General features: G+C 43.4%; 1 protein-coding gene and 1 long non-coding RNA gene across 2 annotated transcripts in view; one reads left to right on the forward strand and one right to left on the reverse strand.

The window, feature by feature from the left end:
* Positions 1-3,737: 3,737 nt before the first annotated feature.
* On the forward strand, positions 3,738-10,683 carry LOC142045930 (uncharacterized). The gene is made up of 3 exons (XR_012654856.1): positions 3,738-3,800; positions 7,311-9,453; positions 10,642-10,683. It is a non-coding gene; the product is annotated as an uncharacterized LOC142045930 (long non-coding RNA).
* CCDC38 (coiled-coil domain containing 38) overlaps positions 4,589-23,474 on the reverse strand; it is a 54,557-nt gene continuing 35,671 nt past the window's right edge. Inside the window, 4 exon segments of the mRNA XM_075060746.1 lie at positions 4,589-4,645; positions 4,647-4,700; positions 6,919-7,012; positions 19,868-20,073. Of these exon segments, the coding sequence (XP_074916847.1) occupies positions 4,589-4,645; positions 4,647-4,700; positions 6,919-7,012; positions 19,868-20,073 (411 nt within the window).

The following is a 23,474-nucleotide window of genomic DNA, read 5'->3' on the forward strand; positions in this document are numbered from 1 at the left end:
GTTGTTTGCTGTATATAACATTTTACACACACAGTCGAATATATTGAGCATTAAGCAGAAAAAAATCATACTGTCTACAGTAGCCTCAGTCTCAAAAGGACCTATATATTGGGGCAAATTCTTGTATGATCAACTCCTGCTAGATTACAATGCTAACGCATGGATTACTGAATGTTACAAAGACAATATTTATTAGGGCTTAAGGGAGTTAGGAGTTATAACTACAGCAACACAGCTAAAGTTAATTAAGTGTAAGCCAGAAGGGCATTCTGGGCACCCTATTGCCAAGAGAGGTAGCAGTAGTTCTATTGCTTGAGGTTTAAAACTATACTGCAGTTTCCAGTCCTGCAGTGGCAGGGACACAGACTAGATGAGTTAAGTGTTCTTTTCCTGTTTTAGTTTTGATAATTCCACGCCCATATTAATTAAAATACCCTACTCTATACACTACTCTTTTAAAATGAAATCCAGTTCACTACGCTTTGCTCCACCTCAACATATTGCATGAAACTGGAAAAAACTGGTTTTATATGAAAAGACAGTATAACAGAGTTTCTTACCCGAAGGCTCCACCATACACCTCCGAAAGCTTAATGCAGGCTAACCACTGCCACCTTGTGGATAAATATATACACTCACACTACATTCACTTCTGGGATGAGATTGAATCTGGTTTGCAGATTTGTAACCCTGTCGTTCCCAGTAAAAACAAACAGGAGGACTTGTGGCATTTTAGAGACTAACAAAGTTATTTGAGCATAAGCTTTGATGGACTACAGCCCACTTCACTGGATGCATAGAATGGAACATATAGTAAGGAGATATATATACATGACATACAGAGAACGTGAAAAGGTGGGAGTTGCCCTACCAACTCTAAGATGCTAATTAATTAGGATGAGCAATTATTCCCAGGTTATTACAAAGACAATGGGGTTGAGGGAGGATCTTTTACTGCCTGGATCAACTTCAGTTGGTGAATTGCATGTCTTCCAGAAAAACAAAAAAATGAAATTCTAAGAAGGTGGCAGTGACCCCTTTAGCTCCAATCCTGCCATAAGCTTCCATTTTTTTTAAACATTTTTTTGCTCAAATTTAACAGGTTCATTCTCAGCTCAGGAATGAATTTATCATTTATTTGGTGATATTTGTAAGCAAAATGGTTGAGTAGTTTTCAAAAACTAAGAGCACAAACTAAATTCCTTGAAGTTTGTGAGGCACTTGGCTGCTCTGGCTATGGGGGAACTGGAGAAATAATGGGGTATGGATAAGTCTATGAATTAAATAATCAGCTTCACAGCATTGCACAGTGCAGTGCTGCGCACTGGGTCAGGCCACGGTAAGTAGTCTGCGGGGAAAGGCCCTGACCCTGCAAGGGGCTCCACGTGCTTTGGTTCCTCCCTGGGCCTTGGGGACAGTCTGTCTCCCTCTCCCCCCCCACCATCATAAAACCGCTAAGAAAGCGCAGATTCAAATTTCAGCCTCCACATACACACAGGATTACGGCGTGGAACCAGCTGCTACAGGTCGCCCTAACGCAGGGGACGGGGCGTGGCCTTCGACCCTTCCGTCTCCAGGTGGGTCGCGTCACCAACCCCAGTCCCGCCACTCAGCGCCCGACTTTTCCGTTCGCGCGCTAGCCCTCGTGCCCAATGGGACTGAGGCTTTCGTGGGCGGGGAAAAGGCGACAAGTCAGGGTCCCTCCCGGAAGTGAATGCGCAGACGTCACTTCCTGCTTTTCTCTTAGACTTCGGCGGGCGCACGTGCGGCCCTGCGAGTAATTTTTGTTTTTACCGCTGCCTCGTGCCAGGCCGCGTTACCATGGTGAGCGGGGCGCTGCCGCGAGGGGGAGGGGTGGGGGTGTCAGCGGGGGCGCCCTGGGGCGGGGGAGGTGAGGGGGGAATGGCCGGAGAGAGGGGGCGGGGCGGGGTTCGGGAGCCGGGCCCCTCCCCTGACCGCCGCCGTTGTGGTGACTTGCCCCCGCAGCAGCTTGCCCTGAACCCCCAAGCCCTCTGAACGGCTGCGGGAAGCCGGTGATGGTGAAGCTGAAGTGGGGATGGAGACAAAGGGCTAACCTGGTGTCTGTCGACGCTACATGAGTCATGCAGTGTCATGGAGCCGGACCGGCGCGTCCCGAGGGCTGCGGCGTGGGGCTGCTGCAGGAGGGATGGGGATGGGCCCAGAGTGGTGGGGGACGATCAAAAGTTGGGTGTGTGTCAGGAGGTCAAGGGGCCCAGAAGTGGTGTGGGTGTCTGTGTATCATGGTCGTTCAGAGGGGATGGGGCCCTACAAGGCGGTGATGATAGGTATTCAGGGGCCATTCGGGGATGACTTGCTGGTGGTCAAATAATCCATCTGACAGGTAGGTAGGACAGCAGCTTGTCAAGGTGAAGGTAAGACTGGATTGAGAACTGATTAAAAAGGTCTATATAAGGAACTGATTAGTAGTTGCTTTGAAGCCTGATGGCAACTATGTTGTTTTAATCCTCAAAGTCAACTTACAGGAAAGTTTAAAAGCAATAGAATACTTGGTAATAATATTACACACTGGTAGTCAAATCTTAAATGAAAGTGAAACATAATCAAGCTATATGCATCTAAAATAAAGTGCTCTATTGAGGTTGAGTTACTATGAACAGACCCAGTGTCCAAAACCATAACCCTTGAGGTGACTTCAGCCTTACAAAGTCTTACTGATTGCTGGCCGAGATTTTCTTCACAGTCTAATATTTTTTCCTTTCAAAGCTTGCAAACACAGACGAATACATCGATAGGTATGTGCAGGAGCACCTTGTGAAGTTATGATAACGGTAACTATCAAATTGAGTATTTATAAGTACATTAAGCTAGGAATATTACATGTGATGGACATAGTTAGTCCTATACTCAGCCTAAAACCAATCCTGAAACTTGCAACGTTAAGACAATTAATTTTTGTAGTTCCATTTCTTTGTAAACGGTGCCAGACAACACTTGTTAAAGGATAACACTAAATAGTATAGATTTGGATCGGAGGAAGCAGGTGGGAGAAGGAACACTAAAATAGACAGATGGTTTCATAATTTCACATCCTTTTGTAAATGATGATCTTTCATTGGTTCATCATGGGTTACATATGATTGGATAAATTGATATGAAGATCTCTGTGATCAAATACCTGAGGAGAAATTCTCCACTACCGAGAGTGATGGAAGTTTAATATGTAAGCACTGCGAACAGGCTTTGTCACAGAAATGCAAGGGTCTTAAATATGGGAGAGTATCCAACAGGTACAGAGACCCATCAACTAAGTATGGTGGGGAGGGCAGAGAGTTTTCAACAGAAGTATCTAATAAATCTAATTACATATGTATTAAAGCGCCTGGCCTTCTGCAAACAGCATAGTGCTTGAAGTTAAGCGATGGGCATAAGTTTATAGGATATCGGGCCCTAAAAATAAGTTAGTACTAGTGTACAATGGAATCTGTCATTCTTTTAGTAACTTATTTTCTCAGGCATTTTGTATACGGTCCATTATAACAATCTGAAAGTCACTTGGACTGTGGGATCACCATCAAAATATATTTAATTGGTTAGCCTGATAAACTTGATGATGGAGGGTTGTTTTTTTTAAATAGAGCTGGTCCAAGTTCAATTTGAAAAAACATGTCACTTAGTTAAAAACTAGTGTTCATCTGGGGAAAGTCAACAAAAACATGTTTAAAATTAAAGAGAACTTCTGGTTCTATTACAGGTGTAACAATGTCCTATACATCAGAGGAGTAGAAGAAGAAGAAGAAGATGGGGAAATGAGAGAATAAGTTGTATATTTTCTGCGGAAAATAAAGATCAGTTTTTCACAACTTTTGTTAAGGAGTCCGAAGTTTTACTGTACAAATTTATATAAAATTCATAACTTTTTATTTAGTGTATTCTCATATGGAGGGAACTTTGAACTTATATAACCCATCTAATTTAAAGTTCAAACTTTTTTAAAGTTGTTACAAGATTAACGCTAGAGAGGAAATCTGTTCAGTCTGAAACGGAAATAAGATTACATAGTTGATAGGATGAAAAATGACATTTTAAAATACTAATATGTGTACTACTTTATTCTTAGAGGTGAACTCTTGCATCTAAGTGGCTTCCCATAGTAAATTTATATCTTTAAAGTTGTGCATATCAACAGGATTGTGGCAAATCACTTTATGTAGCAAAGGGTGTTCTATCTCTTTCATTGCACTGCAGTTGTATTATAGAGCAGCTCAAAAGTCAATGAGGATTTTTTTTTTACTGTTGCAAGCAGCTGTCTTTCTAAGCTGACTAACTGGAGTGTACTGAAGTAGTTATGGAATGGCATTTTTCTCTGCTGATAGTGGTAATAGGTGTTACTGAACAAGCAGTGAAGACATTCTGGTTTTTTTCACATATGATGTACAAAATAGGTTTACTACTTACACTATGGATCCCTGCTTTGTTAGTGATAACTCCTCTTTGTTTGTAAATTCGTTAAACTACAGTACAGAATATTAATCTTTTGCTCTAGATGAACTAAGTAGGAAGATATACCTGCAAACCTCCCTTTAAGGAGGTGCAACTACTTTTAAACTCAAGTGAAAAATAACATATCGTCTTGCATTTTTGTGTTGATCTCTTTCAGGCACACGCTCCTTCTTTCTGATCTCTGGAGGCTGTGAGCGAAATACCAGCTTTCTTCCCATCTGAAATGTTGGAGAAGGAAAATGTTGAACATAACATATGCATCTATGGAGACTCACATTTTTATCATAATTCTATTATAGACTATATAGGGTTGCATTGTGAAATACTTCCACAGCTCCCTTTGGGTGTGGAATTGGCATTATGCCCCAATGATTCCAAGAGTCATTTTGCCCTGAGTAGTCAAAGCCTCCTGAAGTATGGCTGCTGTATTACCTATAGAGAAAAATATGGCCTCAGTGGCTGGATGGTGACATAATAGAGATAATCCTCAGCTGTTGTACATTTGCATAGTTCCATTGAAGTCAATGGAGCTATGAAAATTTACAGTAGGTGAGGATCTCTCCAAGGTCTCCTACTATGCATAGGTCTGGCACAGCATAGCCTTAGTCTGGTTTATAACATGCAGATTCTTCCTTAAGAATATAACTAGACTTTAAGGTTTAAAAAAGAATAAAACTGTTAGTTGATTATTTAAAAAAAAATAAAATGTCCTCAACCCTTGCCTGTGCATCTGGCCTGAAGTTCACAGCTGCTTTGCTGTTATCACCAGCCTGAAGACCATGACCCTTCTGAGGCTGTGATGGCACATTATATCTAAGAGTGTAAACCCCTATGCATTTAGTTCAGAATGGCAAAGTACAAACCAGAACTAAACGGGGGTATTAGTGGAGTATGAAGAAGAATTAGTAGAGGAGAGAAGGGTCTGTGAATGCACAGACTGTCAGAACCTGGAGCACATAAGAGGCTATAAACACCAGCTACTTGCACAGGAATGAGAAAAAGCAGCTTGGGGGGCTCACTGGGCGGGAGTCTGATGACATGGTACAGAGGGCGAGGGGTGGGCAAGGACCACCCTCCCGCAGGGCCAGCTCAAGGAAGGCCTGAGAGGTAGGCAGGAAAGGTTACCTTCCCCTCCTGGAGTATACAGCAGGAACATGAGGGGTGGAGAGCCCCATGTACTGACTCACTGCAGCAGCTGTGCAGGCAGCTCTGGTTTGGCTGTGAGTTTGCCTCACATGTAGGGCCTGATCCAAAGTCCAACTGAGTCAGTAGAAAGACTGGTTGATTCCACGGGGCTTTGGATCAGGTCTTTACCCAACTGCCTTCAAAGCAGACTCTTGATTTACACCAGTGTAACTGAGAAGAGATTCAGGCTTGATAGCTAGTAAGGCAGAGATCATTGAAGGGATTTCAGCTGGGAAATGTTTGCTAATGGAAAGGCCAGCATGAGGGGACAGGGAGGGATAGCTCAGTGGTTTGAGCATTGGCCTACTAAACCCAGGGTTGTGAGTTTAATCCTTAAGGGGGCCATTTGGGGATTGGTCCTGCTTTGAGCAGGGGGTTGGACTAGATGATCGCCTGAGGTCCCTTCCAACCCTAATAATCTATGATCTTAGATGTATAATTAGTGTTACTGCATTTGCTTCATTATATAATTAATATATACAGTCAGAGGGAAGAAATAAGGTTGGGGTGATAATGTTCTGTCAGTTTTCTGATTTTACACTGTGTTTTGGCTGTAATTGAACAACTGCACAACTCATTCTACATTTACAGGCCTACTCAGTTTGAGTAATAATGCTAGCAGAATGCAGAGTAGTACCAGCATCCAGAAAACGTTAACCAGATAGTATTGTACATCTTATATATTGCAGTTGAGGCCATGGAAACAGTTCAAGTATCACCCTCTTGAAATGTGAATTCTCTGCTGATTTCTAACGGCTAATGATGTGACCTCTTAATTAAATAAAAGGACCCTGAACTGGATCATACCTTATATTTCCCTCAGCCACCTTCAAGTACTATTTTACTGAAATATTCAGTTAGTCACTATTCAAAATAAGGGCTAGATATTTTCAGTTAATCCACTAATTGGCTACTTGCATATTGTAGTGTTTTATAATTGAGTTTTCACCAACTGCTAGTTAGCTCTTACTCAAAAAGGCCTGTCTGATGTCAAATAAAAAATGACAGTGGATTAACTATTTTTAGTGATCTACTGCTACTGCAAATTTTGTAAATTTATTTACAGACTAGGCTAATGATCAGTGGTGTTTTTTGTTTTATTCATAACTACATGCAAATTTCTCTCCTGCATAGAAAAAGTAAAGCTAATCCTAATATTTAACTTTAAAAGTGCTATAAAGGGAGAGGATTTTTATTAAGAAAAATACACATGGTCTCAGACTTTTCAGAAAAAATAAACTAAATGCAAACCTTCTTCTTTGGTGCTGCAATTGCTCTTTTCAGAGAACACTGGAGTCGTTCTTCCTGAAGTTTCGTTTCTTGTTTCTTTTTTTCTTCACGTAACCTGCAATAGGGAAAAATGAAATTTGCTAGTGACTCATAAGGTATTAATAGGAACAAAAAGGTCTGAAACTTTTAACACAAACTCTTTTTGCTTCTTTAAATTTAATTTTGGAGGCAACAAACAGTAGCTTTGAAACAGTAGTTAATTATCTTGGTTCAAGGAAGGTGTTTTCCTGAACTACCAGCAAAATGACTAAGGAGAATGAAGTAGGGAGGTTTGCAGATTAGAATGTTTTTTAAATAATCTGGGATCCTATATAGTTTCTTGGTTTTTTACTAGAGTATTGTTACTGTTTCAGATATCACATGGGATGATCTGTTCAGGAATTTGGTGGAAGCAAAGCTTGTTTCTTATAAAAGGGCATCATGTCTAACTTGCAGAGCAGCGGAGAAGAAAAAGGCACCATGATGTTATTTCCACACAAGGCAGTCATTGGCTTTAATTTTCTTTTTTCTTCTTTTAAGACTTTTTTTTTTTTTTTAAATCATGCCCTCTTGTGCTGTGATTACATCAGCTCTCACAAGCTATGTGATGTTGGTCCTAATCAGCACTCAGATAGGACACTTCTAAACAACAACTGCATGACAGAGAAAGTGTTTTGACAGGACGAGACACTCCTCTCTCTCCAACTAAATTGAACCTCACAGACTGGTGAGAAGGGGTACTGTGCTGCTGGAATTGCTGCTTTTGGAGACATAATGCATGACGACAATCGGTGAGGACCTTAAAATTCTCATGGGACTTCTTTGCAAAACAAAAGTTAGCCAAACGCTGACCTATCCAAATCCAAGCATGGGTAATCACACTGACATTTCAAAAGGAACTTAAGTAGTGCACTGTTAGATAGCTGCCATATTCTACCCCAGAAATGACTATACATGTGTATAACTAATAGGTTCCAAATACTTTAGGAACTATTGCTGAAATCATTTTATCCACTTCCAGGATGGAACATGGTAGCAGTTTCACAGTGACATTATTTAGGTTAGAACAGAAAGCAAATACTAACATATCCTCTTGAAACTGCAAGGTATGTTGAAAGGGGATGGGAAGGCAGGAGGCAGATACAATATTGTTACCCAAATTGGGCTTTGGTCAGAACTAGCTAACTTTCTTTCATCTCTTTCAAAAGGGGCTACAAAATCTTTATCACGTGTTCAGGTGTGGGGTTTTATGTCTTCTCTGAACGATGGCATATCCATCCAAAAGTACAATCTGTCCCTTCACATCATGCTAGGGTACTAGTTTAGTAATGACTCAGAATAAAGAATGGCCTTCCAGCTACATTACTCTCCTTTTTTTTCCAGGCATACTCTTTTGATGCTGTGTGCTTTGTTTATTCTTTTCTGGGGTGGGTGTACAGTAGACTGCAAACTGTAACTTACCAAATGTATGATACTAGGACAAAACAAAGAGGCTTTACAAAATTCTGGTTACTAATGTAGCTAATGCACAAAAAGTTTTATATACTATTTAAGTATCTCATATGCTGATAAATCCCATAAGGGGGCAGTACAGTACAACTATTCACTATATTAGACATCACATCATATGGTTAATGCAAAAGTGTCACTTAAAAACAAAATGGTGACTTTGCAACAATGCAGAGGAAGCCTTAAATATTGCTAAAACAAACAAACCCATGAACTCGTTTACTCACTTCACAACAGGCTGCCATGTAGAGAATCAATTTAAGCTCTGATCCTGCAAACCCCTATGCATGTCCTCTGAAGAAGTTCTTAAATTACCAGAAATGATCATGCAAAATCTCTCCTCAAAAGAGCAAACCAACTTTTGAAAGAATTGAAACCATTTGAAAAAATTACCACAGTAACAGGCTGGTACTGGAGTTAAACTACCTGCATTACATCAGATATGTTTGTTCTGAACTTTCATTCAAAACTCCTTACATTTGTAATAATTTTTTGGTGACTAGACGTGATTGTCAAGGCAGGAACCTAATACGCCTGCCAGGTCTTTTATCTCTGTTTTTGCTGGGTAATTTAACACAAGAACAAAGCACACTGTAACTGCCTTGACATCTATTTAACTTTGGAATTCAGCTAAAACAGATGCCAGTTTCTTTTCCCAGATAGTACTGCCTTATGGCATCTTGTGGTGTCACACAATAGCAGTAGCTTTATTAATTGTCGTATTATCTATGCTCCCACAGCCCAAGTCAATGCAATTAGCACTGCTGTGATCGCTACACAAATACTATGTCTTGTTCTGGTGTCCACATTTCAAGAAGGATGTTGAAAAATTGGAAAAGGTTCAGAGAAGAGCCCTGAGAATGCTTAAAGGATTAGAAAACATGTCTTACAGCAATAGACTCAAGGAGCTCAATCTATTTAGCTCAACAAAGAGAAGGTTAAGGGATGATTTGATTACAGTCTATATGTACCTGAATGGAAAACAAATAGTTAATAATGGGCTCTTCAGTCTAGCAGAGAAAGGTAGAACATGAGCCAATGGCTCATATGATGGTATACACTGTAGAGTGATCCATGGAGGGCAGCTCACTAACAGCTTCCAGGTGCGAACTGAAGTCAGACAAGGATGCTTGTTGTCAACACTTCTCTTTCTCCTCGTCATCGATTGGATTATGAAGACATCCACTTACGAGCATAGGAACGGAATCCAGCGGACGTTGTGGACCCAGCTTGACGACCTGGACTTTGCTGACGATCTTGGACTTCTTTCGCACAGTAAAGAGCAGATGCAAGAGAAGACCAACACTGTGGCAGCCACGTCATCACAGGTTGGCCTCAACATTCACAAGGACAAGACCAAGATCCTTAGGATTAATTCCATCAGCAACGACCCAGTCACACTGAATGGAAGCCCCTTGGAAGAAGTGCAGTCCTTCACCTACTAGGTAGCATCATCGACCAGCAGGGTGCACAGATGCAGACATCAAAGTAAGGATTAGTAAGGCAAGAGCAGCCTTCTACAGCCTCAAGAACATCTGGAGCTCCAGAGAGCTGTCTTTGGCAATAAAAATTTGACTGTTCAACTCCAATGTGAAATCAGTCCTACTGTATGGAGCTGAAACCTGGAGGACAACCAAAACAACCACCAGGAAGATCCAGACCTTCATTAATAGCTGCTCAGAAGGATTCTCAGAATCGCTGGCCAGACACCATCAGTAACATCCACCTCTTGGAGAGGACCCGCAACTCCCAGCAGAGGAAGAAATCAGAAGGAGAAGGTGGGTTTGGATAGGACATACACTATGCAAGCAGCCAACTAACATCGACCAGACAGGCACTGCGGTGAACCCCCAAGGCAAGCGGAAAGAGGCCATCCAAGAAACCCTGGCGAGGCGACCTTCAGGCTGATAGCAAAAAAATGGGCTATACCTGGAACCAGCTAGTAGCGAATGGCCAGGATAGAAGACTCTGGAGATCTGTGGTTGGCAGCCCATACCCGATTGGGTGACGGGCATGAGTGAGAGTGAGTGAACCAATGGCAGAAAGTTGAAGCTAGACAAATGCAGACTGGAAATAAGATGTACATTTTTAACAATGAGATTAATTTCCCATTGGAACAATTACAAGGGTCATGGTGGAGTCTGTCACTGACAATTTTAAATCGATTTGGATGTTTTTCTAAAAGATCTGCTCTAGGAATTATTTTGGGGAAGTTCCATGGCCTGTGTTATAGGAGATGACTAGATGATCACAGGTCGCCTTCCAGGCTTGGAATCTATGTGGCTAGTTTCTTAACAAAGTGTGTGTGTGTGTGTGTGTGTGTGTGTGTGTGTGTGTGTTGGCGGGATTAGCAGGGCCTTAGTCCCTTGCTTCTGTGAAAGTAGCACAGCAAGGGTAACATGCTCAGCCCCTCTCATCAGGAAAAGGATCTCTGCCTTTCAAAGGCAGTTCTCCTGCTGATTCATGGCAAGGAGCATATCTCCTCCGAATCCCTTCCTCCTGGGCTGAGAGGTCTGATGCATGCTAAAGGTAGAAACAGCATTCATCTTCTGATAGAAGAAAATTTAGTGCACCAGGGACTCTATGGCAGTTTAGAACAAGTGGGAGCATTGGGACTTGAAGGACACTTCCAGCTGCAAAGGAAAATGTGCTGTTATTTGGAAAAGCCAAATTGTGTTTTTATGTGTGATATTTTGAACATGGTTGACACTCCCTAATTTTAAATGGGATATTGATGTTCCAGAATAGACATCCAGTGCCATGCAGCTGGAGAGTAGTCGTATCTCCGCTTTGTTGTTTTTGTAGATCATCTAAAAGCAACTCACAGTCCTAAAACATTTTAATGTGACCTTGTTTCAACAGATACATCTGGTGCATTGACAGAAAATAAAAACCTTTTAGCTACTTGTATTTTTATTGTAATATTCATATAGAAATGTCAACTATAGTATTCCAGTATACCACAGTATAAAGATTTAACTCATGATTTCACTTCCCTAACAAAAAACAAAAGCATTTTTATTATATAACAAAAGAAGTGTAGACCTATTACTGCACCAAAAGTAGAAAAAATAATTCCAGAAATGCTTAGAACATAAAAATATAATTGGGGCCTTTTATGAGATCAGTGTTGTATTAAAATAAATATTTCTGAGGGGCTATGTGTATTAAACCGTTTGTTTTATGTTTTTTAAAAAATGTGTGTGATATCACATTAAATGAACTGTTTTTCTGACCTGTGGTAAACCCAGCTTTGAAATATACTGTAGTGACATCCAAAGAAGAAGCATTTGGCAAGATGTTTGCTCCCCTGAGAACTCCAACTCGATACTATCTCACTGGCACTATTAGCATATCACACTCTGTCCCCCTAACATAATTCATTTAAAAAACAAGTAACAGGAAAAACAGGAAGAAAAAATTTCCCAATCCATTTGTTTCCATTGGTGCATAGCTGTACAAATATAGTACCTCCAGATAATGAATGCTAGACTATTGAGGACCAACCAGACACTCTCATATACAATAGGGCAAAAAGTTGAACTATAGTGCATTGTTAATGGCTATAATGTGATAGTGCTCCTCTGTCACATTATCACTGTAACACATGTGTTAGGGTCTGCTCCCTACTCCGGCTGACTTCAATGGAGCAGGATCAAGCCATTAGTGACTTTCCTGGTTGTTTCTCTATTGTTCTAGGACTAGAGAGCCCATCAAGTCATACGTTTTTGTCCATTTAATAAAAGTAAAAACATCTCAGTTTGCTAAACCCAATAGGTTAGACATCCACTGGCTGATATTAGACACCATACAAGTCCTTCATATCCCATGATCAGAGGCGGATTATGGTTTCCAGGGGCCCTGGGCCAGAGCAACGGAGGGGGCCCTTCCCACCCTTCTGTCTGCAGTCCTGCCCCTTCTGCCTGCAAACCCACCCACAGCCCCACCCCTTTCTGACTCCTCCCCAGGACCCAGCCTCTGTTTCACCCAGGGCCTCTCTCCCATTCCGCCCATCCCACAACCTGTTTGCTCCTTTCTGCCCTCCCCCCACTCCACCCCAAGACTGGAGAGGCTCTGTCCCCATGCCATGGCCCCAGGGCTGTAGCAGGGAGTGAGATCTCCTCCAGTCCCAGGGCCGCAGCAGGGGTCCAGGTGTTGGGGCTTCCCTGCCACCCTCCGCACTTCTGCAGGGGACCAGGGTTGGGGCACTGGGCTTCTCCTGCTCCGCCTGCCTGGCACTTTGCCAGAGAGTGGGTTCGGCATGGGGGCTTCACCTGCTATCCTACGGCTTCTGCCGGGAGGAGGTCAGGGGGCTTCCCTGACCCATTCGGCAGGCAGCAGAAGCAGGGAGAGCCCTAGTTGGCTGGGGCCCCTGGGCTCAGGCCCTGTGGCTAATCTGCCACTGCCTGCTGTGCTTCTCAGAATACTGGCTTTATTTATGTCTGAAGGTGCTGTCATCTGCCTTCACACATAGCTGAAGATCCACTGGTATATGCCTCGCTCTAAAAAACAGATGACTCTCCAGATCCTGCATACCATCTGCATTTGTACTGGGAGGCATCTATTAGAGCATGTGAGCTAATGCATGTGAAAACTACCAACTGCCCTGTTTCACTACAGTTTTACCTCAAGTTAAGAACCTGCCTTTTTTGCGTGGGAGTAGTAGTGAAAACTAGGCTCTAGATGTCTGATGTTGTGGTAAACGTCTGTCCCAATCTGGACTTTAGCGACAAAATCTGGCTGCTTACTGTGAACCTTCCAAGCTTATACCCAGTTTGGATCTTATTTCGCTGCCACCGCCGAAGTTTTCCAAGGTTTCGGCCCCTCGGGTTCCCCAAACTTTTCCTTGGGGGACCCTCCAAGACCCAGAGCCCCTGGGTCTCCTCTATCTCATTCCTCCAGCTTCCCCCCCTTTCCTGGGATAGCCGGTGCGATGCTGTCCTATTCCCTTTGAATACAACCAGAGAGGCAATCTAGCTTCCCCGAAGCTATGCATTCAACCCTACTCAGCTCACACCAAAGATTACCCCTCCTTTGTCCCGTTTGTTGTTTGGTTCCCCCTTTGTTCACCCTTTACAGGTAAAAGAAAAGTAACCCTTACCTATCTACTTATGACACGCCCCCAAATCACCGACAGTGTAAAATTTCACTGGAGGTGATTTCTACCTAGAACTTAACTAAACAGAGTAATACAACACATGCACCTTTACATTTACTAGTAAGCATGTAAACTACAAGACTTCTACATCTTAAGGAAAAGTTTTAACCAGCGTATTCCGGGAAACTCTTGCGGGAGAGTGCATCCACTACTTTGTTAGAAGCTCCTGAAATGTGTTGAATTGAAAATCAAAATCTTGGAGAGCTAGACTCCAACAAAGAAGTTTCTTTGTTTCCCTTTGCTGTATGAAGCCACTTTAGCGCAGCATGGTCAGTTTGTAGCTGGGAACGCCGTCCCAAACGTATGGGCGTAGCTTTTCCAGGGCGTACACAATGGCACAGCATTCCTTTCACTGACTGACCAGTTGACTTTCCCTCTCAGATAGTTTCTTGCTGAGAAACACGACAGGATGGAAGTTGTGATCCAGTCCTTCCTGCATGAGAACTGCTCCTATACCACCTCAGATGCATCGGTGGTTACTAGGAATGGTTTGTCAAAGTCTGGGGCCCTTAGTACAGGGTCAGACGTGAGCGCCGCCTTAAGTTGGGTAAAGGCCTCCTGACACTCCTCAGTCCATTTAACTGTAGTTGGCTGGGGCTTCTTGGTCAGGTCGGTCAGTGGTGCAGCGATTTGGCTTGTAGTATGGTACAAATTGCCTGTAGTACCGGCCAAGCCTAAGAAGGATTGGACCTGTTCTTTGACTTTGGGACAGGCCACTTTGGATAGCCTCCACCTTGCCTGTAGGGGGTTTATGGTTCCTCGACCCACCTGGTGTCCCAGGTAAGTCACTCTGTTTTGGCCTATTTGACACTTTTTGGCCTTAACAGTTAGTCCTGCCTGTCTGATACGGTCAAGACCTTTTCCAGGTGTACTAGTGTTCGGGCCAGGAGTCTGAAAAAATGGCCACATCATCGAGGTAGGCAACTGCATATCTCCCAGTCCTGCTAGTAGAACATCTACCAGTCTCTGGAAGTGGGGGTGCATTTCGCAGCCGAAGGAGTACATTAAATTCATATACCCCTGCATGGGTGACGAATGCTGACCTTCTGGCAGGTTCATCTAGCAGTACTTGCCAGTACCCCTTGGTTAAGTCTATTGTAGAGATGAACTGGGCACGTCCCAACTTTTCCAATAGCTCATCGGTGCGTGCATTGGATAGTTGTCTGGACAAGTTACCGCATTTAGCTTACGGTAGTCCACGCAAAGCGTATTTCCCCATCTTGTTTGTGGGTACCAGACACCTGGAGATGCCATGCACTGGGTAGATGAGCGATTATACCCATCTGTAGCTGTTCTGATCTCCGCTCTATAGCAGCGTGCGTGAGGGGACACCCGGTAGGTGGTGTTTCTAATTGGGTGAGCATTACCTGTGTCAATGGAGTGGTATGCCTGTTCAGTCCTCCTGGAGTGGCTGAGAACAATGGTGCGAAGCTGGTGCACAGCTCCTGGATTTGTGCGCTGCAGAACGTTCAGGGTGGTTGAGAGGTTCACCTCTTCCACGCCCCGTCCTCTTCCCGTCATAGTAGACGCCATCAGGCCACTCTGCGTCCTCTGTCCCTGGACTGTAACTGACAAACCTGTAAGTCTCTGGAAAAAGGGCTTGAGAGAATTAACATGGTACACTTTGGTTTTAGTGAGGAATTGGGAAATGCTATGAGATAGTTAACAGCTTCCCAGCGCTCTTGGACCGTGAATGGCCCCTCCATGATGCTTCATCTTATGGGCCTGTTGCGCCTTCAAGACCATAACCTGGTCTCCTCTCTTGAAGGAACGGTATCTGGTATGTTTATCGTACCAGGCCTTTTGCTCTTCCTGAATATCCTTTAGGTTTCTCTAGCAAGGCGTAAAGAATGGCGGAGGGTGTTTTGTAGGTGCTTACAAAGTCCAGAATGTTAGTTCCTGAGAAGGTGTAAACCCCTCCCATTGTTGCTTCACCAACTGTAATGCCCTTAACCTCATGGCCATACACAAGTTCAAAGGGTGAGAACCCTAAACTGAGAGTGTGTACAGCCCTGTAAGCAAAGAGCAACTGCTGCAACACTAGGTCCCAGTCGTTGGAGTATTCATTTACGGATTTACGGATCATGGCCCCAAAGTTCCATTAACCTTTCCACCGGCCATTGGTTGATGGTGGTACGCGGTGGAACCAAGTGATTCATCCATGATTTTCCCACAGGTCTTTCATGGTGCCTGCAGGAATTAGATCCTGAATCGTAAGGATATCGGAAAGGGCCAAACTACCCTGGCGAAAATGTCTGTTAGGGCCTGGCACACCGCTTTGCCTGGGTTGCTAGAGCAACTGCTTCTGGCATCGGGTAGCAAAAGTCCACGAAAGTCAGTACGTACTGCTTTCCCCTGGGTGTCTTTCTCAGAAAAGGACCAGAATATCCACAGCTACTCACTGAAATGGACCTCAATTATGGGGGTGGCTGGAGAGGGGCCTTGACCAGATCTTGAGGCTTTCCCACTCTTTGGCACACCTCACAAGACTGGACATACTGGGCAACTTCCTTGCCCATCCCTCCAAGTGAAGACTTCCCACCTGTCTTGTTCTATTTACCCCAGCATGGCCACTGGGATGATCATGGCTAAGCTTAAGAGCTTCCCCCGTACTTAGTTGGAACCACTAACCGTTTGTGCGGCTGCCATTCTTCCTGGTGTCCCCAGAAAGAATTCCTTGTATAAAGTCCTTGGTCTATAACAAACCGGGATCGGTTAGAAGAGCTGAGAGGCGGTGGGTTGCTCCGTCCGCCACCCAAGCTTTCTGAAGGCTGTCATCTGCTTCCTGCTCAGTCTGGAACTGTTCCCTTGAAGCTGGGACACCAGTTCTTCCTCAGACTGGGGACTTGGGCTTGGTCCTCTGGAAGTGATGTAGATGATGGGGTTGTTTCTGTAGCTGGGGGGGTACGCTGTCCGCTGGTGCACCTGTGGTATTTCAGGCTCTGCCTGAGCCTCTTCGGTATGGTTGTCTGTTGCTTCTGCCAGTTCAGGCTCGTTGGCCTTCTGGCCGTTGGGATGAATGGTTGTGGTTGCACTTGCTTGTGATGGTGCTGGTTGCTGTTCCAGTTCCGGGTCTGGGACTGAGGTGTTGTGGCTGGTTTAAGCGTTGACATGGATCGGTCCACTACCTCAGTCTGGGTCTCTGGTAACACAGACAGGTTCTCTGTTGGACGGCTCAGGAACAGGAATGGGTCTGGAAGCTTGCCTGGCTTGGCTGCGTGTAAACCATTCCACTCTTTGGACTGCTTCACTTGGTTGGCCAAGTCTTCCCCAGTAGCATGGGGATGGATAATTGTCATAGACTGCAAAAGTCCACATTCCTGACCACCTTTGTACTGGACAAGCAGTTCAGCTGTAGGCAAGTCCCAGTTGGACATGAAGGGGTAAATGGTCACTTTGGCCTTGGGTTGATGAGTTTTGGGATCGACGAAGGATTGGTGGATAGCTGACACTTGTGGCCCCGTGTCTTCTCCACCGCGGTAACCTTTCTTTCCGCCCACTCTCAAAATTTCCCTTTGCTCCAAGGGATTTGAGAGGTATCTGGGCCTGGGATCTTTGGTTTGCTGGGGGTGCAATGACTTGCACCCGGGTGTGTTATTCAGGCAGTTGGCCTGTGGCAGTTGGCTTTGATATGTCCCGTTTCATTACACTTTATAGCATCTTCCAGATAACGGTCACTGGGTGGAAGTAAGTTACTGAAGATGTGGTGATGGAAGGATAGGGTGTCTGTGGCTTTCCTTGGTTTGTAGGTGGGGTTTTGGGTTGCCCTCGGTTGTAGGTTTATTGTCGGTGTGGCCCTGGGTTTTCACTCCCCTTTACAGTAGCTTTCTTGCTTTCTGCCACTCCATCCATTTGGCCTCCAATCTCCCTGCCTCGGTGAGATTTTGGTTTTCCATCTAGGATGTACCGTGTGATTGTCCTCAGGAACACCATCCAAGAACTGCTCCATGTTATATGAGGTGGCACAGTTCTTCAAAGGTTTGAACCTGGGTTCCTGATATCCAGGCGTCACAATGCTTCCCATCGTAGGTAGGCGTGGGTCGGGAAATGACCTCTAGTTTCCACTTTTGGTTTCTGAACCGCCGACGGGCGTGATCCGGGTTATCCCATTCTGGATCTGGCCCTGGACTTGAAACAGTTTATAATCGCATTTGGCCCCTTGCATTTTTAGCGCCACGTCCTCTCAAGGTCACTGATGTGTGACCTCAGCTTCTAGCAGTACTGGTCTTCAGGGATGTTTGTACCCAACACGACCCTTTCAAAAATTTTCTAAGAAGGTCTCCGGGGTCATCACTGCCTTGTAGTTGGGAAATTTCCTGTCGGTTGACCCGCAACTGGCGCGGAGGGTAGATTTGCTGGGTGCTGATGCTTAGCCTGTATCTACTTCGAGTTCATGCTTTCTCTGTTTTTCCTTTCTCTTCACTTTGTTTTTGTTGTTTCCTCCATTTCTTGGCGGTGGTTCTCCCTCTCCTTTGGAAGGCTGCACCTTTGCTGCTTCTTCTTGTTGTACCTTTCCATCTCTAGTTCTGTTTTTCATCTCTAGTTTGTGTGTTTTCTATCTCCCGTTGGAAGGCTGCATTTTGGCTTCTTGTTCTCTTTTATGGGTTGCCTCCTGGGTCTTGTTCAGCCTTAATTGGTCCATCTGTTTGATGTCCTTTTCGTTGTCTAAGGTTGTTTGCAGTTGCTATTTCCCTTTCAGCGCATCTTTGGCACTTATGGTTTCTGTTTTCTTGTGTTGGATGCCTCTGTGTTTGTCTGCCTGAATTGCTGGCTTTCTGTCTCTTGAGATCTGGCCTACAACTGCTTTGACTTGCTCTGGCTCTGTTTGATAGGCAATTGAACCAAACAAAAGCTACTGTATTTACCTGTGTGCGTTGCTGGCTGGGATACTTAAGTCCAATTGTTTAACAAAAGACTGTAATGGTTCTTCTTAAATGACCTGTTTTAAAATGACAACTGCCAAAGCAGGCAGGAAAAAGTTTCTCTCTCTAGCACTTTAAAACCAACCCTTCCTCACTGCTATCCCTAGCAGGAAAAAGAAAATATATATCTACTGGTTTCTGGATTCGTATTTCCACCCGCTGCCTCCATCTGGGTAAACGCTGTCCCAAATCTGGACTTTAGCGTACAAAATCTGGGTGCTTACTGTGAACCTTCCAAGCTTATACCCAGCTTGGATCTTATTTCGCTGCACCAGCCGAAGTTTCCAGGGTTTTGGCCCCTCGGGTTCCCAAACTTTTTCCTTGGGGACCCCTCCAAGACCCAGAGCCCTGGGTCTCCTCTATCTGCATTCCCCAGCTTCCCTTTCTGGTTAGCGGTGCGATGCTGTCCTTCCCTTTTGAATAAACCAGAGAGGCATCTAGCTTCCCGAGGCTATGCATTCAACCTACTCAGCTCACACAAGAGATCACCCTCCCTTTGTCCCATAGCCTTTTCCCGCCGGACAATAGAAAGTAAGACACAGAGCTTGGGCTTTCCCTCCCCCTCTAGCCTGTCACCGATATAACAGAGCTCTGGGCACAGAATTTCTCTCCCGCTGCCTCACTAGGAAAAGAAACTCCCACAAGTTTTAAAAAGACTTATATAAAAGAAAGAAAATACAGAACAATAATACTGCATTAAGAAACTCAATACAGGAATATGGTCTATAGAAATAGGAATAAACAGTCTGATCTAAAAGATAGCCCAATTAAACCAGTCAGCAATCAACTCCCATGTAAATACAAATCAAGCACATCACAGCCGATTACTTTGGTTCGTTTGTACTCACACTTGATCGTAGAATATTTGAAAGAAGATGGAGTTAGAAGAAAAGCTTGTTTACTCACAGCGAGGAAAACAAAAAGACACCGAGTTTCCAGTTCCCTCCCAGACTTTAAAAAAATCCAGGTCTTCTGATTGGTCCTCTGGTCAGGTGTTTGGTTCCCCCTTTGTTCACCCTTTACAGGTAAAAGAAAAGTAACCCTTACCTATCTACTTATGACAGATGCTGAAAACACCAAAGGTGCACTAGGAAGGCATGTAAAGTTATTTTACTATCTTAAGTACAAAACATTATGCTGCCCCTAATGTGATGCTATGTAGGTAAACATCTAATTTATGCACATCCAAAATATACAGAAACATTTGTTGTCAGAACTTCCACATTTTGCAAGATTAAGACCAATATTGTTAGTTAAATGCCCTTAGCCCATACAAAAATTGTTCAGAATATAAATCAGGAAAGAGCTTGCTCATTTTATACATATTGAACATTCACTTTACCTTTGCCTTCTGTCTTTCATCTTAATTTTCTCAATTGCTTCAATATTTTCTTTTGGAACTGACTCCAACAAGTCACACAGTTCTTCAATTCGATTCTCTATTCTCCTCAACATCTGAATGGAATTAATGCTTGATGTGTCTACTTCTCCAACACTAACTCTGTACACTTCTGCAACCTTTTTAGTAAGTGAATGTAGCATTTTGTCCTTAGATTAAACAAAAACAAATCTGTAAGAGCCTATAAAATATTGCACAAGTGATATTTGAATATAATAGCATTTCTGTAAATGCCTTGAAAGCAGAAGACAATATACACATGTATTTACTATCAACGTGACAGTCATATGTGATCACATCAATAAGAGGGCGACTTTTGTGTTATGTGAATGGTGAAAAAACAGAAGCATTTTAACCTTATGAAAAACAACAAATACTCAGCCATGGAATCCAAGGAAATTCCACCTTAGCATTTTGGTGATAAATACTTCACCCTTTCCTGAGCTATGGCTCTAATTCAGCAAAGTACTTATGTACATGCATACAGGTGTATCAACAGGACTTCTCACATGCTTACAGCTGGGCACGTGTTTAAGTCCCCAGCTGAACTGTGGCCCCAAAGGGGCAACCCTGAGATCACCTGCAGCAGCTCTACTGAGGTAAACTACAATTTATCCTATTTACACTAGGATTTTATAACGTGTTATCTATTAGGTGAAATCTACCTCATTACAAACAGCCGTTTTTTTTTCTGGTTCCAAGGCCATGTAGACACGGCCTTGGAACCAAGAAGCGGGTTCTTTCACAAGAAATAAGCCGTTGACAGTTGTGAAAGTAAAATTAATTATATTGTAAAAATAAGAATGGATTAAAGAAATGTTGTCTGCACCTTTAAGCAAAATTGTTGGAATGTTGCAATCCAGCATCCAAGGGTCAGGCAACACAGACCATTAGATAGAACAATATGCACCGTTTAAGGGATCATTGGAAAAAGTATTTTGCTTTAGATCCGATACCTTAGACGTTGATGGAATATGCATGCTGTGTCACAGTGGTTCTTTCCTGTCTGTTCTTTCTTTGTCCCTTTTGTCTTAATCCTGCCTGTTATATCTTGTATTAAATCAGATAGTTTTGTGTCTTGTATGGGGCGTTACATTATGTCGAGGAGGTATTAGCAGGCACGCTGTTGCTAATAAAACACGAGTGGTCTGAACAAACATGTGGAGATCCTGAGTCTACTTTGCAATTTGGATCGGTTCCCCGGAAGGATTGCACCGTCTTCAGCTGTAGGGCTGTGATGCTCTGAACATTTTGGTGGATGGACCCGTGGCAGCGCACTGGCATTTGGCCCGAGCGGTCTCACTGAACGGAAAGGCGACACAACACACGTGACAGTCTTTATGCCATCGAACCGTGTTGGTTCCCCATCTTTTATTGGGTAGGGATTTCCCGGGATCTGAATCGGGAATTTGGTTTCAGTTATTATTCCTGTGTTTTTGTCCGGACCGGGACTGTCTTGTTCTCGTGTGTCTATCCGTCCTCATATGTGGGATGGTCTTTGGTTGGGTTGCATCTCTGTCTGGAGAAATCGGCGACCAAGGGTTCTTTTGTCCCGGGAGTCTGAGCTGTGGAATCCTGCACAGATCGCAGCCGCACGCACCTGTAAACCCTAGTGTTGAGGCAGGCGATTGAGGCCAGTAGCTGTCGGGTCCTTTTGTCGTTTGTTCTGATGTGGCAAATTTCTTCTTTCGTGTTTACTGGTGGTGTTTCGAAGTCTCTGTATGGGTCAACCCATGACGGTTAAGTTGGGACAGTTCCCTATGAACGCCGCGCTTATTTTTATGTATTTAGATGGCGTCCAGGACTCCTTGTTAAAAAGGGTTCTGGACTCCTGTAAATTTCTGGAAAAATAGGTCTGGCTAACTCAGGGGATCTAAATCAGTGGCCACTTGTTAACATCTCTTGGAACAAAGGACGAAGTGGAGGTCTTAAAGGCAAACTCGGCAAGCCATATAACTAAATTTGGGGCTTCAGAGGGAGAGGTTAACTGTTTCATCAGTGGGTGGGAAAAGGGCAAATCGCGTAAGGTGACAAATCAAAACATGCCTCTCTTTATTATTCAATTAATAATTTCACAGCTTTTAAAAGACTCCTCTCCCACTCACCAGACCGATTGCTCACCTGTACCCGTTCTCCAATCCCCGGGATCGATCCACAACCCTTCAATCCGCATCTCTCATTTGTAAAACAGGGAACAAAACCCAATAACTGATCTCTTATGTGTTCCCATACCAATTCCAGCAGAAGAGGAGGCTCACTAATCATCCCCCACCCTCCTGGTCCATTCTTGAGTAACATTATCCTTTCAAATGTGAAGTGACCAAATAGCACTCACAACCGGGTTCACTGGAAAAAGCAGGATTGGGCAACAAGAGCACATAGCAAAGATAAGAGAAACTTGAAAATAGGTTGAAAGCCAAGGAATGAGTGTGGCAGTATGAAGAAAGAGTAAGTGCAAGGCGATCGACCTCGGAACAATACTTACAGAATGGTGAAACTAGGATGTAAGGGTGTCATTTTGTGGGACATAAACAAGGTGATTAAGGAAAGAGAGTGAATAAGTTATAACTTCAGAAGTACCGATGGCTGCAATAGAGACGTTAAGCAGTTAGAGAAATGGTATCTTTTGATGTTAAGTGACATTAAAGAGATGGTTTCTTGAGCATTCTGAGGAAATTGGGCCTCGTTTTCAGAAATCCTTACAATAATCATATATTATATTACAGCTATCGCAAAAACAAAGTGCGTGTCAAGAAATGTAAGGAAATAAGAAAATTGTGAATGTATCATTTGTCTGGATAATATGGTAACGATCTAAGAACTGAAACCCAACACATCTGTTTTAAACTCACTGTTTCTAGGATGTTGAAGCGATAGAATTGGTTTTGTTTTTGTTTTAAGTCAGTAAATTCATTTGACTCTTTTTCAAAGTTGCAAAAAGACAAGCCTTTGTGCAAGAGACCTCTCGGTAATTTTGCTGTTTGAGCTCTATGGGATTTAGCATTTAACTTCCACGGTAACTTGATATCTTTACAAGCATTATTAAACTGTTGTAAAGATTAAAAAAACCATTCATGGGCTGACAGGATAGGGCAGTCAAAATCACGGAAAGATAAGGGAAAGATTCTGAAGTGCTTTTGGGTTGGTTGTTCGTTTGTAAACAAATAGCAGATCCAGAGCTGTAGCTAGAAAGAATACAGAAATTATACATGACCTCATGAAGCAAAGCCAGCAGGTCAAGCTGGCACAAACAATAAGGAAGCAAGTTAAAAACACTGAGCCTCTTAAAAAGCTCTGTAATCAGACTGTCACTTTTAAGGTGTCATAGAAAATCTGTAAGATACAAAAAGAATAAACAGTTTACACCTTAGTAAAAATATATATGGCTAATTTTTGAAAAGTTATATACTGAATGAGAAGAATTGTGCATTCTTCCTAGGACATGTGCAAGTGTATCATTGTAGAAAGGGGTAAAGAATGAGCATAATGAAACCGGTGCGCTGAAATTTATTCTATTAGGGCTACCCAAAAGAACCGCGCATAGGCTGTG

This window comes from Chelonoidis abingdonii, chromosome 1 (genome assembly GCF_003597395.2).
Source record: "Chelonoidis abingdonii isolate Lonesome George chromosome 1, CheloAbing_2.0, whole genome shotgun sequence".
NCBI lineage: Eukaryota > Metazoa > Chordata > Testudines > Testudinidae > Chelonoidis > Chelonoidis abingdonii.